This window comes from Haliotis rubra, unplaced genomic scaffold, assembly GCF_003918875.1.
Source record: "Haliotis rubra isolate DU_JTF1 unplaced genomic scaffold, ASM391887v1 Scf22, whole genome shotgun sequence".
NCBI classification, from domain to species: Eukaryota; Metazoa; Mollusca; class Gastropoda; order Lepetellida; family Haliotidae; genus Haliotis; species Haliotis rubra.
The window spans coordinates 3,843,538-3,862,281 of NW_025766225.1; the positions used below are offsets into that span (position 1 = coordinate 3,843,538).

The 18,744-nt window shown below is 40.1% G+C and overlaps 1 protein-coding gene across 1 annotated transcript; it reads right to left on the reverse strand.

The window, feature by feature from the left end:
* LOC124277269 lies at positions 1-1,872 on the reverse strand. The gene is made up of 3 exons (XM_046712919.1): positions 1,259-1,872; positions 409-930; positions 1-166 (listed from the first exon to the last, which is right to left on the reverse strand). The coding sequence occupies exons 1-3, from the start codon at positions 1,870-1,872 to the stop codon at positions 1-3; spliced, it is 1,302 nt and encodes a 433-aa protein (XP_046568875.1).
* Positions 1,873-18,744: the final 16,872 nt, after the last annotated feature.

Genomic DNA, 18,744 nt, shown 5'->3' on the forward strand with positions numbered 1-18,744 from the left:
TCAATTTAATTTCTCCTTCCTTGAGCGAAGAACAGAATTGAGGATCTCCCGCTGCCTGTTGTACTGTGGAAAGCCGCCACTTGTAAGGACACTTAATTTCAAGAAGTCCAGTTTCATTTCCAATGTGAACAACACCATCAGGACTGGATCCAAGATGAGGAAAGTCCTGATGCACCATGAAACCACATGTAACAACCTTTGCATTCACATCATGTTTCTTCATCAGATTTGCATATTTTCTCCTTGCAGCCGACTCATGAGTACGTCCCCATCTCAGAGCATCATTATCAAATGGTGAATATGCAAAAATGGTCTTTACAGCATTATCAAGGCATGTAGATGTTTTCAGTTTACAGACAAGGCCAAAATTGGAAGAGGTTAATCGCCCTTCCCCTTGCTGAGCTCCACATGTTATTGTTGGCTTGTCCACGTGTGTTCTTCTCAATTGTTACACAGTCTTCTTTTGAGATGGACAAGGCACTGAAATACTCTGAAAAATACCTGATACAATCTTCATTTTTCAAATCACAGGTGTCTGCATAGTTGAAATCAACTGAATGGAGGGGAGGTACTGATACATGGGATTCCTCAGTCATATTGACAACAGACTCTTGAGTCAGTAACCACCCTGCATGTGGAAAATGTTCACAGAGTTTTGGAGCAAATCTGTCCACATTTATGGGTTTAACCATCGATTTATCAGGAGCATTAGTAGCATCTTGCCTTATAGTTGTTGTCTTTTTATGTTCTATCCACTTGTGTTTTGTGAATGTCATATCTTGTGATTTAACAGGACTCAATTTACGTTTTCGTGGCTGGTTCCATTTGCATTCCTGTGAAGTAGATGCATGTAAGCCCTCAAGTTTCTTTTCTGAGATGTCAACCAAAGCATACAGGACAGCAGCGACATGGTTGCAAGATTCTCCTTCACTGAAACAGATAAATTGTTCACTGAATGTCAAATTGAAAATGTACACAAAAAAAACCCTAATTCCATATCAAATGAGGTAAAACAATACACTGTAGGCATACGCTTTACTTGGATACGGTCCCGCACACATAAATGGAACACATCTGTATTACATATGCCGACAACAAACGCTCAAACGTTATTTGGTTATACATTCAAAGTTGAATCAAGTCCAGAACATTCATCACAATCGTATATACACAAGTATAGTTTGTTTTCAGTAAATGGAATTCATACTTTAGATCTGCCAGATAATATGATTATCGGTAATTTATTAGATCTACTTACCCGGCAGTGCAGTTGCAACCAGCAGCATGTACCCGGCCTGTAACCTTTGACAAGGACACCCACACATCATAATCTGGTTTCTGTTTCATATTCTGAGTTGGTATGGAAGGAATCACTTTGGCATTGACATAACAATGAGAACAGTCCGCGGATATGTGGTGATATCGGACTGAATGAACGTGTCTATCTTCATAGTACACTTTAGCTTTCAACTGGCGTTTAGCGTTGTTTGGGTCAGTGTCTAGTGTCCGCTGCTTGCTCAAAACCAAATAATTATACAGATCACTTGAACTAAATGATGGCATAAGCTCAACCCTGCTATCCCAGCCATTTTTCAAGCGTAGTGGGTCTGGTAAAAGTTCCCCGAGAGGTGACAGAAACTTCTCAAATCGTCTTTGTCTCACGCTGACCACGTCGTATGTATTGACATCTTCAATCGATCGTTTGCCAAGATCACGTACACCTTTGGCACGCAAAATTAAGTCAGACTTATTCCCTGAAACGTGTTCTCCGTGATTCCGTAAGTAGGTCTTAAGTTCACGCACATTCAGTTTATCAAAATTCAGATTCACGTCTTGAGTTTTCCCGCCTTGTTTCTCTGCTATCGACGCCATTTTGAACTGAAAACATCTCTGGAAGTGTCCTTGATAAAGGGAGATAACACATGGAAGGGGAGATAAGAACTTATTGGAAAGGACTATATGTAGGAGGCATATACATGCGCTTTCCGTGGGGATGCATTTGATAGGTTTTATTAAATCGCCAAAGACCGAGTTGCTGTGCCGGAAGTATACAAAACTAGTTCGTCAGCACTTGACTTCACTACCTCCGGCAATCTGATTGGCGAAGACATTACACTGAATGAATGTGTTTCTTTAAAAAATATTTGTACTCGTTTTTAAAATTATTCTTACCAAGATAAAACATCAGATAGTGACATCTTGGATGATAGACGTTTGAGTTTCCCTCTCATTTTCGCACGTGCATTTGTTGTCATTTTATTAACCAATTTGATTGCGCTGACGACCTAGTTTTGTACACTTCCGGCACAGCAACTCAGTCTTTGGCGATTTAATAAAACCTATCAAATGCATCCCCACGGAAAGCGGATGTATATGCCTCCTACATACATCGGAGATATGGACAAAAGCTTTTGATACTTGTGAGACCTTTAAAATACGATATATTCATTGACATGTGCGTAATTGTCCGGTTTTCGATCATGTCACCGTATTTCTGTGATGAACCTTTATGTATTATATAGTAGGGGGTGTTGATACTAAACCGGGGCCTAGTTTATCGATTGTCTGACCCGCAGTGGGGGCCTGTGGCCGTCGTGTCTATGCGAGGATTAAAGAATTTTTATAAATGTATAAAATGTGAGATGACCCCCGACTCGAAATGCTTCAGAATACAACATGTATTGTACTGTGAAGCATTTCGAGTCGGGGGTCATCTCAAAAACAATATTTAAAAAATCTTTAATCCTTGCAAAAACACGAATGCCAGTTTTTCTGTGGTGCCAGAGTTTGTGTTTCCCCGATCCCCGTTTTGCGTTCTCCAGGTGTGATGAATTTTTACTTGTTTTATAAAAGCTTGTAACGATAGTTCTTCACAGTCTCTTACAATGATGATGATGTAGAAAAGAGCTTCTTTGGTGGTGCCCAATGTGTTCATTCGCCGGTAAAAAGCTAAGTGCCAAGGCTTGTGTCTGTTCCGGGCTTGATTATTTTCCCAATTAAAAACATAGGGCTCTATACGTTCTTGGGCCATATTCATCATTCTCCTCCAGTAACGAATCAAGCATATATCTTGTCGTACACTTACTGGCAGGGTTCCATCCCATGTCACCAATAACTTCTTCATTAGCCTCGAGTTCAATAGCCGAGACCTAGGTAAAATCTCATAGCACGGTTTTGCATTGCGTTGATTGAAGAATAGTCCTCTGTTCCATAGATTGAAATGCCTATTATAATATAACTGGCCAAAGTAATGCATCGTACAGTTTGGTAACCGAGTTACCTAATCGGTAACAATAGGCCTACCTTCGCGGTTTGTTCAGACTCTATTTGAGGGGGACGTCTGCGTTCTTGAGTCTTTTACATGTAAACAATGAACTACTTGGCGTACTTGCAACCTATGTTACACGCAACATGCTTAGTTGTCGACAGTTGATACCTAGTGCTAGTTTAGTCCACAATCTCAAACATAAGACAACAATCTCGTTGTAGATATATATAATAATTACAAACACATTCAATTAGGTCTTCTTTTATTAGTCACGTGATCAAAGCGGATCCGGGTAACGTGACGGGTACCCGGGTCCAAATCATTACCCACCCGTGCCGGGTACCCGGGTTACCCGTCCCAGCTCTAATTTTTGCACATAAGTGATCGTGGAAAAAAATGCTATTTGGTGAGTATTTTTTTGGGTAAATACCTTACGGGTTTCCATATTTCAAGCGAGTCAGTGTGAGAGCTGCAGAGGTCCGATGTTGATGTTTACAACTCCGGTGACATCTGACCTCGTTCGTGCTCTCGTACAATATCGCGATAAAGACGACCGTCGAAAAAAGCAGAACGTCGAACAATGGAGACGGCTGGGTATGCTTTGACAGTCGCCGATCGTTATCTCGGTCCGGGTGGTCCAAGGCCATTCCCACCTGCGATGTTTACGTTATCAATCATGTCTCCAAAGAGTTTTCTTCTCGAGCCGAAAGCTATGCATTTCACTGTATGCTCTAATCAGGGTTTTGTGACTTGCATCACATTTTGACAGCTGTAGGAGGTGTTGCACCCTTGTCATTCCGGTTAAAGTGACTTCCGGAATGTTTTGTTTACATTATATTGATCCATTTTCGGTTGCTGCATGCAACTTCATACACGTTCAAGTTTCAAAGACTATTGTACAGTTAGTTTGTTTTAACAGCCCAGATATATCAATCGCAGGAAGGATAGACTATAGCAAGTAATGGACTCGACATCCACTGCCATTTTTAACATTGTCCTTGTCAGGAACGATAACTCTAACTTTAGTCCGAGTCCGAGTCGACAAAAGGCAAAATACGCCTTTTCGGTGCAGGTGGTTGGTTGAAAGGAGAATTATTTGAAATAGTCTACTTGAAGACTACACCGTACATTGGACCAGACGAAAGGGTATAAACTGCATGGGTATCATGGGAAACTGAATTCATTTGGGACATGACTGATTCGACTGACATTTCGGTGCATTTTGTAGACAAGGGAGAGACAGGCCTGTGTCACGTGGCGTAAAATCACAGTTGGAAGACAGATGTTTTGGTGTGTTTTTTTTCATTCAGTGTGGAATAACTGTTGATGGCGTGAACGTAGAATCACAGTTGGAAGACAGATGTTTTGGTGTTGTTTTTTTCATTCAGTGTGGAATAACTGTTGATGGATTAAACGTTTGTGTACCCCGACACTTGCATTATCTGATGAGCTGGAACACCTTTGTTGGACAAAGTTTGAATCATTCGCTTCCTGGCGCTATTGTTTGTCAACCGTTTGTCATAAGAAAGCCCTGCTTTTCTTGTTTTCATTAGTGATCCCAGTTTATTTCTGCCAACTGGTTGACGTTTAAACCAAGTATTCCCGGTTCGTACCCCAAACTGGGTGTTTGTTGCCAAATAGAATGGATGGTCATCGTTCGAGAAGTTTAGTAGCCTCAAGTCACGGTACGACTTGTAAACAGTGACTGGACAACACGGATGCAGATAAATGTCACCAACCCAAATCCCCACTACAGTAGAACCAGCTCACCCTACAGCTTATATTCAGCAGGCTCTAACAATGTTGCAAATTATCAGCCCGCGGAAGAACCAAATCAATGCCAACTTTTCAAATTTCCAGCCATGATCAGTATATCAAATGACACTTGTTCCTCAACAAAACCAAACTGATACGCTACTTTTAAAATGTCCTGGTCCAATTTTCAAGTACTCCAAATGTATTTCACTTAAAAATGTTTGACGTTTTCATTTATTCATACTTTCCTGTTTACGTAGGTTGCAAATTCAAAGCAACATACGTGTTACCTGTATGTATGACTTGAGACAGATTTTTTTTATATAAGAAATTTATATAGCGCACATATCCAGGCAACTAGTGCATGCTCAAGGCGCTGGTATTTTTTCCCTCGATCACTGGGATGTCAATCTCAACGGCACATCGTATTATCAATCTCAACTCCCTGGGGAGTATACAACTTATTGTGGCGTTCTCATCCTTACGAGGTACCCATTCACAGCAGGGTGGACTGGGACACATGGTCACAGTACTTTGTCCAAGTTTTACTGCACGTTGCTGTACCCGCAACTAGGTGTTTGCACCTATTCATGTGGCCACCATCTGGTCATATACCAACGGATTCGGGGGTTCTTTTAAGTGCACAGGGTTGTGTACTGTACACTAGGGATTGTGACAACACTGAAAGAGTCTGCTCACAAAGTTGACACCAAGGTTTTTACGCCCGGTCACAGGTGGGCTCGAGCCCTACACCTCAACCTCGCTGGATCACTAGCCTGGCGCCTTAGCCAGCTCGCCAACCGCGTCCTTTAACAGATGGTGATAGCTTCACAGGTTTCTATCACAATTTGTCCAATGATTGACTGTGGTGAGATGGCGCTGATAACCATAATATCATAAAATGAGTTCCCTGTTGCAAGAAAACGCAGCGTTATGGATATTTTTCTTGAAGGTTCTTCAATTATTGCTTTAGCCAGAGCAATAATTGAATCCACGTTTTCAGCAGGAGAGTTATCTATCAAATGCACACATTATTGTGCAGTATTATTGTATAATTGCTGGGCAATAGGTAAAAGTGCAAATCATACTGATTCAATTATATTGTCAATTTTATTGATCGTGTATGGACCGGTAAGTACTGGTCGAGTCGCGTAAATCGAATGTCAAGTGTTGTTTACATAGTGACGCAAGATAGCCGAACAAATGGCAATGGGAGCCTCGTCAATACAATGTTACAGGATGACATTAGTGAAGATGATGAGGAAGATGTTAGAGGATGACATTAGTGAAGATGATGAGGAAGATGCGGTATTTATGAATCATGTTTTAGAACATGAAACGCTGTGTAGGAGAGACAAGGTATTGTCTGTAAACAGTTTTTGGAAGGACACAGTGACACTTTTATTCAGAGAAGGATTTCGAGCGTCATCCTAAACTTGGACTTTTAACAGAATTTTGCAGGAAGTGGATATTTCTAAACATAAAAGATATTTAGGAAAGCCACCAATCAAACCTGAAAATCGGGCAATCATTTGCCTTTTGCATTTGTCAAATACTTGTAGCATGAGAGAAATGGCTTTGCTATTTGTTGTTTCACAGTCAACCATTTTTAGAAAGAGAAAATATAATCAATTTCTATATCACGCTGATATTTACTTCTAATTTAAAATTAGTGAATCTATTTGACATTGTTTCTGTAAATGCATGAACAAAAATTAACTTTAAATCTATATTACTCGAGCCAAAATAATGACATCTATCCCATTTCCCGCGCGTGAATTATGCCACCATAGAAATAGAACACGGTATTGAAGTCACTGTGTACGAATTTAAATGATCAAGGGTAGCATCCTTTGACTAAACGTGTGGTTAAAACGGAAAACGGAATACACAACCGGTTTAATGAGTGAGTGAGTGAGTGAGTTAAAATTTAAAGTCACATTGGCAATATTTCAGCCATATCGTGACTAAAACTAGTTCTAAATTCATAATACATACCTATAATATATAAAACCCTGTCAACGAAAGACAGTAAAAATACTAGATTATCACAAAATGAGTTACAACTCGCTAGCATATATCTTTAAAAGTAGAAAACTATTTTTGGACAATACAATGTAAAAATGGGCTATACATCGCCAGCAACTGAAGGCTGATCACCATGCTAGGGACCATGGGGACTTACAGTACTTTGGCTACCTGCATTGACCCTAGCTGGATTTACACCATCCCTTCAGCCACTGGTGATTGTAGTGAAATTTAGCCATTATTTAAAACAACAATTATTCTACGAATAATTTTGTAGGTCGAAATTGACTGTGAATGCATTGAGACTTACGTACCCTCTCAGGAGGACATTGCTTTAACCCCCTTCGAGGATACAGCCTCTGACCATCTGCGTTGCAACTTAAACTCTACTAATATTAAAATTCAACTATCTACACAATATCAAAATTTATCAATTAATTCAATTTCTTTTAAAAATCCAAGGATAAAATGAGGAGCAACATGATTAAAAGGATCCTTCATTGTTTTTACATCAAAATATTTTTCCCTTGTGATGGCAAAATCAATACAGTCCAGCAAGACATGCTTGACCGTGATTTTTTTCATCACAGAATGCAGAATGAAGGATCTTCGCCTTTTAACAAATACACATGAGTATACCTGCTGTGGCCAATGAGACATCGTCGCTTGATCACTTCTTCAAATCTGGACTGACAACCCAAGTAGGTGTAACCGATAGTTGGTTTAATTGCATGTAATTTATTAGTACCTACCTGAGTGTCCCACTTCTTTTGCATCGTATCACGGATGTACGATATAATGGTTGCTTTGTAGTCGGAGTATGGAATGAGAAGTGATGTCACAGATTTGTTGAGTGCTGCCTTAGCAGCAAAATCGGCCATTGTGTTCCCAGAGATTTCAACATGGCTGGGTAACCAACAGAGGACAATGTCGTATTCGCCAGTAGCAAGATCATTATATAATTCAATTATATCGATTAAAGAAGTGGATGTTTGCAAGAAAGATTTTAAATAGCCCGAAGGCAAGAAAATAGGATATATTGTTTATATTTAGAATGTTTTAAAATATATTTAAGATCTGTTGATATGGCGTTTGCTTCTGCTGTGAAAATAGGGCTGTTATTTGGTAATCGAGAAGATGTTCTTTTGGAACCAATGACAGTGGCACAAGCCCGGTTTAATGGGCAGGCACGATGATTGGATAACCTTTTAAACAGCATGCGTCATGACGTAGTATATGTGTACAATGCGTTACAGGTGAACTCGGTGGCCAAACGTTTACGATATTCGGAGTACTGACTCTATTTTTCCAAATCACAGACTACCTGGGACTGCGCTTTGAGGTCGGAGGCTACACAGGGTCGATTTCGTTTTAGTTAATAGATTGCACCTTGTGCAACCTTAATGATTAACGCGGTTGCACAAAACATTCGTTGCACTATAGTTTTACTTGTTTCTCATCACTTGTAAAATTAACCAAAAACAAATCATATGAAGTAATTTATTAACCAAACTTACACTAATTTGAAATATAATTCTGTTTACTCCATTTCAGATTGCGGTTCCTCTGTGTTCTCTGACTCATCACTGGACCATGCAAAGTCACTCTCAGGGTCATTCTTGATCTTCGTCACTGTTTTCTTGTAGGCATGTCTGCTGTAGCGTTTTGTCTTTCCCATCCAGAGTGCCACTGCTTCTCCTGGGTCAAAGTCCTGTACACTTGGTCCATTTATTTGATATAGATCTGTGAGGCTATTGGTGGTCAGTTTTGATCTCCAGTCAGTCTTTTTCTTAAGCAAAGAAAATCCCCTCTCACAAATTGCAGTATTCACAGGTAAAGAGAGGATTATTCTGACAAGTGCTAGCAAGTCTCTATGCTGCTTGTTCATAGAGTTTGAAACAGTTAATTTTTCCAACATACTAAGGTAGCCAAGTTCTGGTGCAAATTTGAGTATCTGAATTTTTGCAGATGTCCATTGATTGAGTACATTTTCAAAGCAGTAACCTTTACTTTTAAGGGGTTCTTCATAGTGATTGAAAAGTTCTTTGATATCCTCATCACCACACACATCTAATGAATCAGGTTCATTAGGCCAATAGTCTGGATACAAAACAAGGGCATTTGCAGAAACCTTATCTTTCAAATCAAACCTGGAAGCAATGTTTTCCTTAACATTGGTGACAATTCTTTCAGCTTCAAACACTGCACTTTCAACCTCATCCTCAGGTACAACTTTCTTTCTTGACCGATTTCCTTCTTGGTCTGGAACCCCTAACCCATGGCCCTTGAAACTGTACTCATTTTGTTTGTATTTTCAGTGACAATGACTCCTTTCATCATAGTTGCTTTCAAACATTCTGGATCAGTAGACATCTTGTTAGGGACAGTGATATATGTCGCCTCTACTGCATCATGAATGTTGTGAAGACCAGAACCATCAGTTTGGAATACCAAACTCAACTTTGCAAGCATATTCAAAACCACATTGTAAAATTTCAGAAACATCACAAATTTGATTGTTTTCAGGTTTTATCAGCATTTTCCGTGATTATCCTGATTGTCTTTATTTCCAATTTTGGCTTCATTTTCCAGGTGAGTGACAAGAGCATCATATGACTGATGCACAGCTTTGATGGCTCGCTCATGGTGGGGTAGCCATCTCACACCTGACACTTACACAGGACGCAACAGTATAACACCCAAGGCCTCAGCAGCAACTTACAACCCCTCCCACCTGTTTGCAGAGTACTTGTAGAAGCTATATATGTCATACAGTACATTGTCAATTACAGACGTATATGCGGATGACTTTGCCGCATCTTTAACCACCAGTTCCAGTCTGTGGGCGCAGGAATGTATAGCAAGCAAATGTGGTGCAAATGTTTTCAGTCGGTAACTGCAACTCCACTTCGGCAGCATATCATTACTGATGCACCATCAAAGTACACTCCAACAAGACTTGATTGCCACTCAGTAGCTCCATAGCTAAGTTTAGAAGTAAACATGTCTACTAGTGCTTCCTTGATGTGACCTGCATCTGGCTACTGATGAAACACACACATACATACTGATTTGGGTCTGCCTTCATGAACATAGCGAATAAACATTATTTCTTATTCACTTGTACTCACATCTGTTGTACCATTACATAGAACAGAGAAGAACTCAGCACTTTTCAGTTCAGAAATAATATCTTTTAAAATTGTTTCGTTGATACATATGATAAATTCTCTAGCTTTTATGTCTGTAGAATACCTACATCCGAACCCGGCGATTTCAAGAGGTCAACGATCTGTGGAATATCTGTGTAGGATTTCTCATTCATCTCTAAATAATCTCATAAATATTTCTGTATTTTTACAGTCAATATTCATAACGGCTTGTTATAGTGGTAGTTTTGATGTACTGCAAATAGTGGCTAATTCAGAGTGTACAGAGCGCTTATGTAACTCACTGGTTTCGTGAATTTTAATCTCTTGAAGCCTCATTGAAAAACAACCCGATCTGAACGCATTATGTCGACCACTTTTGTCATGTTTCTGACAAAATGTACAATACACCGTTTCACAATAGAACATCCATTCTCTACCCTCTTTCCAAGAATCGCAAAAAGAATACTCTTCTTTGACATCAGGTATCTTTTCATCTTTTGATTCAGAACTTGGACGTTTTTCTGCACTAGCGTCACTCGATTTTGTACTCGAATCATCAACAGTTTGGGGTAATACAGTGACAGTTTCGCGGGTATCAGCGCTTATACTAGTGCTTGCCGCAGCGTCTTTTGCCATGAAGCCTGTTTTCGATTTGCCATGACGATACTCAGGCCGAAACACGCTTGTCACAATCGATCAACGTCTTCAAGTTTCACTTCGTCTGCTAGCGAGACACAGAGACAGACAAATAAAGCGTCATAGCCGATCAAAAGACGTTTGAGTGGATAACCTATTCGCGCCACTAGCCGAATGCAGCCGAACGATAAATATTCAAGATGAACTTTTACGTTTCGTACTCTGATTGGCTGACCTTTATATTTCCGAAAAATCCGGAGTTTACTTATTGAAAACGAATATTTCAAACCGGTTCGAGGGCCTTTCTAAATTTTCTGTTTAGCTTTACAAACTGGATCGCTACTGAAACCGGTTTGGTTCTCTTTACATTTTGAACTGTGACCGATAAATAACTCGTTCTGGTTGAAACGGAAGTAACATTAAGTGATCAAATCGACGATGCTTTTGTAAACTTTCACGTTCTAAACGGATTTGTGACAGAGTCTTATTTTATCAGAAAAAAGTAACCTGTACTGGGTGCTACCTGAAATACAAAATAGGCTGCACTCAGCAATTTTCACATGCACTGGTGCAGTTTGCAAATAGCGAAATCGATCCCTGCTACACGAAGTCAAATGGCCCCGCAGATCTGATGTTCGGCGGACCTAAGCCTACATCACAAGAAGGGGGTACCAGTGAGTATGTCGCTGGTCTGAGAGCAGCTATGGAGAGCGCTCACGCCACGGCTCGAGAAAGGCTTCAAACCTCGGTTAGGAGAATGAAGAGGGACTACGACCTGCGGACGTGATCCCAAAGCTCGGACCAGGGACAGCCTGTATACGTCCTGGATTCACATCCTGTACCTCGCAACCAACTCATCCAAACAATCCAAATACCTCGTCCGGTTTCTATAAACTCTCCCCTGCTCACCTTAGGTGCGTTCGATTAGACAACACTTGCCTTAAAGAACGGCTCGTGCAAAGCACATCGCGGGTAACACGATTTTACACCCAGTCAGACGAGGAGTCAGCAAGTGTAAACATGGCGTCCAAAGAGCAAGAGCAGTGGAAACTAATAATGTGGCACTTTGATTGTATTTATCATAGCGAAATAACTGATATTTTAATATTTGATTTATTGAACAGTCGTTTGAATTGTTGCCATAATGCATCGGTAACATGGTGCTGATAATGGGGTGGTTATTCAATCAATTCTTGTAATGCACGCGCGGGAAATGTACGCAATTTTTTTTCATATCCCTATTCACTGGAGATTTCCACTTACAAATTGAGTGAGTGAGTGAGTTTAGTTTTATGCCGCACTCAGCAAAATTCCAGCTATATGGCGGCGGTCTCCAAATAATCGAGTCTGGACCAGACAATCAAGTGATCAACAGCATGAGCATCGTAATGCGCAATTGGGAACCGATGACATGTGTCAACCAAGTCAGCGAGCCTGACCACCCGATCCCGTTAGTCGCCTCTTACGACAAGCATGGGTTACTGAAGGAACATTCTAACCCGGACCTTTACGGGTAACCACTTAATAACTGGAAATTTCTACTTTATAACTGGAAATTTCCACTAGTATGTGGAAATTTCCACTTAGGTTTCTTGCAATTTCCACTTAGTAACTGGAAATCTCCACTTAAATGGTATAAATTGAGCCAACGGCAGTATTGTAACAACTATATAAAGATCAAAATATGGAGATGTGCGTTAACACTATTCGGACATACGTATGCTTAGGGTTGAGCAATAAGGACATTCTTTATTTTCTGGCTCATGATCACAAGATTTTGATAAGTGAACGCACACTGAAAAGAAAACTTGCAAAAATGAAACTCTATCGAAGAAAAGGAAAATCAAAAGTGGTTGATGTCGCTCTCTTCATCCTGTCTGAATGTGAAACCTCTGGTAAGTTACATGGCTATTAATGGAAGCATCAAAGGTGTAGTGAAAATGGTTTGACTGTTGACAAAGAAGCTGTAATATTGCTTGGTACTTTTTGACCCTCAGGGTGTGAAATGTCGCAGCTAAAGGAGACTGGAGCGCCGAAAGTACTTTTCATTGGGACCTAATGCTGTTTGGCATATCGATGGGTACAACAAATTGAAGCCATACGGAATTTGCATTCATGGATGCATAGATGGATTTTCACGTAACATCATATGGCTACATGCATGGAACACGAATAACAATCCAAGCTGGTAGCAAGTTGTTTCGTTGAAGCTGTATCTACATATCAATGATGCCCAGAGAGAGTACGCTCTAATGCTGGCACAGAAAATACAACTGTTGAGCGGATGCAGTACTTTCTGAGGAACGATCATGTGGATAGATACGCTGGTAGACTGAGTTACGGGTATGGGTCAAGTACAACAAACCAAAGGATAGAATCATGGTGGGGCATATTGAGAAAGCATTGCATTCAGTCCTGGATGGATCTTTTCACTCACCTCAAACATGATGGATACTTTACAGGAGACATCCTTGCTAAAACCTGATGCAGTTTTGTTTCATTTACACGTTTATTTTTACCACGTTTATGGTTTTTTTGACACTATATGTTTTATCTTAATTGTACCACTTTAATTCAGGTTATTTATAACTAACCAATAACTGATTATCTGATCGCTTCAGAATGAAATTCGGCACCCGTGAAGAGCCACCTCCTCGTGGTGGGTGCTGGGTAACGCTAAGCGCTCTTCAAACCCCGTGTGGACCCGGGGGTATATTTGGTCCACCAACCTGTTTGCCGTGGGTTGCGCCCCTGTGTCGGTGAAGGACGGGAGTCTGGTGGTTGAGGGCACTGGGAGCATGGAACCCTGTTTTTTTGCCCAACACACCACTTCGCCCCTTACTTCACCTAGACGGGTGGTAGAACTGGCCCGGTTCTATCAATCGGCTGGTCACGCCATGCTCTGTGCATGGAAACATTCATATTGAAATTAATGTGCAGTTTTGGAATGCTCATTATGAATGTTATAATTTTAAATTACATGTTACACATTTGCCTAGAGTCCTATGCCAGAAGGCGGTGGCTCATGGGCCAAACTGGTGATGTTGACCGCCAAATTCAATATGTATCCAATTTCTCGTCATGGTAAGAACCACCCTGGTATTTAATTTGGTATACAAATGTTGCTATTTGTATCATACTCACTGGACTATAACATCCCTGAATCCCTGGTGTCGGCATCTAGGATGTCCAACGCTATTTGACACCGTCCTTGTTGAAACTCCATGGTGGGTGGGGAGCAGGGATGCTGAATTATTTTCCTTTCATCATGGCACAACAAGCTGGTTCATTTTGTCACGAAAAGAAAAAGACGTCTTGACTCATGGGCTCGGTTTCTGGTGATAGAAGCTGCAGATTTTCTTCCCATTAAACTCAATACTTTTGCCATTTCAAAGGTTATTTCTGGTATTTGCGGAGATGTGAAAAATGTTATTTGCTCCGTAGTGGCTCACTTTTGGTGGAATGTTTACGGAGACTATCAAAACATTTACAAATATAGAGGTTACTGTCTCCATACACAGAACGTTGAACTCTTGTCGTGGCATCATCCGCGATAGGGCACGTTGACTCACTGATATGTCTGAGGAGGACATTGCCTTAGAATTACAGGATCAAGGCGTTTCAGCAGTGAAACGTTTCACCTTTAAGAATAAGGGCATCACTACACAAACCAACACGTACCTCCTAACCTTTTCTCGTTCATCGCTTCCAACATCGATCAAAGCAGGTTACTTCAATATCGGAGTGGATGTCTATGTACCAAGTCCACTCAGATGTTATGAATGTCAGCATTTTGACCATGGATCTCAGTCTTGCCGTAACTCCGTGGTATGTCATCGTTGTGGTGACCGCCACGACGGTTCTGATTGTGAAAAAGAATACAAGTGCGCCTACTGTGATGGCGCACATCCTGCTTCATCTAACTCATGCCATATGTGGCAACGAGAATCTCAAATTATGAAACTCAAGTGTGAGAAAAATGTTTCATACCTGGATGCCAAAAAACTTTTAACAAATCAAGTTTCAACTCCTCCAAACTTTACCTACGCTGCTGCAGTCACTCGTTCTGCAGCAGTGTCCTCTACTGGCTGTCAGACTAATTTTACTTGGGTCAAGTCATCAAAACCTACTTCATCGGCTTCAATTCTTAAACCTATAGCCCCTGTCAATCATTCTAAGTCTGAGTCTCAGACAGATGATACTGAATCTGAGACACCATCACAAATTTCTGTTTCGGAACCAGCCGTGGATAACTCAGAAAGAAGAAAGGGAAGAAGATTAATAGAGCCAAATCACAACTTGTCACTTCACCTCCAGAAGTACCTCTTGAAAACTCATTTGGACCTCTGGATATGGAGGTTACTCCGTCCTCACAGGACAGGAGCTTATCCTCCTCACATTCACGAGAGAGATCACCAATTCAGCCGCCATGACTCAGTTGTCTACTTTAATGCAATGGAATTGCAGAGGGCTGAAAAATAACTTCAATGAGATACACTACTGATCCAAGATCTACAGCCATAGGCAATATGTCTCCAAGAGACATATCTAAATGCTACAGATACCTTTACTTTACTACAGTACAGCGATTATCATTCCTTTTCTCCTCCAGGAGATAAAGCAACTGGAGGCGCTTCTATTTTAGTACAGCATTGTATTATACATAGCTCCGTCCCACTTAATACCAATCTTCAGACTGTAGCTGTCCGAATGACCTTGCACATTGCATTGACTCTGTGCAGCTTGTATATCCCTCCTTCTGACATACGACAGTCGGATCTTTAAAATCTATATAATCAGCTTCGAAAGCCATGTGTTATCATGGTTGACCTGAACGGACACAATCCGCTTTGGGGAAGTTCCATACTAATAATGAAGGTAAAATCAATGAGGAATTCATTTCTGATAACGATTTATGTATTTTCAATGATGATTCAGCGACTTATTTGCATTCAGCTACAGGAACATATTCTTCCCTGGATTTATCGCTTGCTGACTCCATTTTATATAATGAATTAGAATGGATGGTCCATGATGACCTGTGTGGGAGTGATCACTTCCCCACCATTCTCAAAAAAATCAACCCTGGTGATGATCCACCATTATCAAGAAGGAACTTCGCCAGGGCTGATTGGTCATTATATGAGACTCTGTGTGTTGAACACTTGAAGCATGATCCTTTTCGGAACAGTGAAGGTCCTATCCAGTCTTTTTCGGATATACTAAATGACATTGCTAACAAAACAATTCCACAGTCCTCTGCAATTCTACATATTCGTAAACCATGGTTCAATAATGAATGTAAACAGGCCTAAAAATGTTGGAAGAAAGCCGAAAAATAATTTCGCCGACATTCTACTGTTCATAATCTAGACAAAGTCAAAATTTCTAATGCCAAGGTAAAACGTGCTTTTAAACAAAATAAGCGTCAGTCTTGCCGAAATTATGTTTCCAAAATAAATTCACGTACACCTATGTCAAAGGTGTGGAACATGATCCAAAGAATAAAGGGAAAAGGTTCCAAATCTACTGTTCATCATCTTAAGGATGGTGATAATATCTTAACTAATAAAACTGACATTGCAATTAAACTTGGTGAAACTCTTGCCAAGCATTCATTCTCATCAAATTTTGTCCCTGAGTTTCAAAAGTATCAGAAACAACAGAAGAAAAGAATAAATTTTAACTCAGACAATGGTGAAAACTATAACGAATTATTTTCGTTACATGAGCTCCATACCGCCCTTGAGCATGCTCATGATACAGCAACAGGGGCTGATAATATACACTATCAGCTCCTGAAGCATTTGCCTGAATCATGTTTAGAAATTCTTTTAGAAATTTTTGATCAAATATGGACTTCAGGGAAGTTCCCAACTTCGTGGCGTAATGTCATAGTTGTCCCATTACCAAAACCTGGCCAGGATCATACTGACCCATCAAATTACAGACCAATCTCTTTAACGTGTTGTGTCTGTAAAACCATTGGACGGATGGTTAACAATAGATTAACTTGCTATCTTGAAACCAATAACCTTATAACAAATATTCAATGTGGTTTCAGGAAAAATCGTAGTACCATTGATCATTTGGTACGTTTAGAATCCTTTGTTAAAAATGCTATAGTCAATAAAGAACATGATGTATCGATATTCTTTGATCTCGAGAAAGCATACGATACCACCTGGAAGCATGTCATTTTGAAGGATTTACATGACTTAAGTTTGAGGTGTCGTTTACCTTTTTATATCACAGTTTTTTACAGACAGGCAATTTGAAGTCCGAGTGGGTTCAACCCTGTCTGACCATTACAATCAGGATCAGGGTGTTCCACAAGGAAGTATTTTGTCTGTAACATTATTTAGTATTAAGATAAATAGCTTATCCAAAGTTTTAAATGATTCAGTCGATGGATCGCTTTTTGTGGATGATTTTCATATTTCTTGTCGCGGTAAGAATATGCATACTATTGAACAACAACTGCAGTTGTGTTTAAATAAAATAAGTAAATGGTGTCTTGAAAACGGCTTTAAATGTTCTAAGTCAAAGACTAAGTGCATACATTTCTGCCGTAAATATAAACCACATAAAGACCCAGAACTGTTTTTAAATGACACTCCCATCAAGGTTGTAAAGGAGGCCAAGTTCTTGGGTCTGATTTGCGACTCACATTTAACCTCTCTTCCGCATATCAAATCCCTAAAAACTGAATGCCTGAAAGCACTCGATTTATTGAAAGTCGTTTCTAATTCAAAGTGGGGAGGCGACCAAACTACCCTACTACACCTATACTGATCACTTGTCCGCTCGAAGCTTCATTATGTCTCCATCGTATATGGTGGAGCCTGCAAAAGCAACCTAAAACTATTAGATTCTGTCCACCACCAAGGTCTGAGACTTTGTCTTGGGTCATTCAGAACATCTCCTGTTGACAGTCTCTACGTCGAGGCAGATGAACCATCTCTTACCCAACGCCGTATATAATTATCATTACAATATATTACCAAACTATATTCTAACGAGTCTAATCCTGCATTTCACTGTATCTTTAATCCTCTTTATGAGGATTTGTACAACAAGAAATCTTCTCTTGTTCCGCCTCTTGGGCTCAGGATTAAGCCATTCATTACTGCTGCCGGCATTGAGCTGGAAAGTATATCTCCTTCCCGTCTTCTTTCTTCTCCTTGGCAATTGGTTAGGCCACAACTCGACCTAACACTCACTAAATTTAGAAAAAAAAAAAAAATGACTTACAATATAAACAAAATATAATCAATTTAAAAGTAAATATAATACATATAAATCCTTATTTACAGATGGGTCCAAGGATGGTGGCGCGGTTGCTTGTGCCACTGTCATTGGATCCAGAACAATATATTCCCGATTGCCAAATAACAGCTATATTTTCACACAGCAGAAGCTAACGCCATATTAACAGCTCTTAGATAATATTAATAAACACCGTAAATATAAACAATACATAACCTTTTCCGATTCGCTTTCGTGCCTTCAGGCCATTAAAAACCCTTCCCGTAAACATCCACTTTTAATAGAAATTATTGAATTGTATAATGATCTTGCTACTGGCCAATGCGACATCGTCTTTTGTTGGTTACCCAGCCATGTTGGCATTTCTGGGAACACAATGGCCGATCTTGCTGCTAGGGCAGCACTCAACAAATCTGTGACACCACTTCTTAGTCCATACTCTGATTACAAAGCTAGCATTAGAACCTACATCCGTTGGTATCAATAAATTACATGCAATAAAACATTATATTGGTTACACCTACTTGGGTTGTCAGTCCAGATTTGTAGAGGTCATCATGCGACGATGTCGTACTGGCCACACAGGATATACTCATGGATACCTATTAAAAGGTGAGGATCCTCCGTTTTGCATCC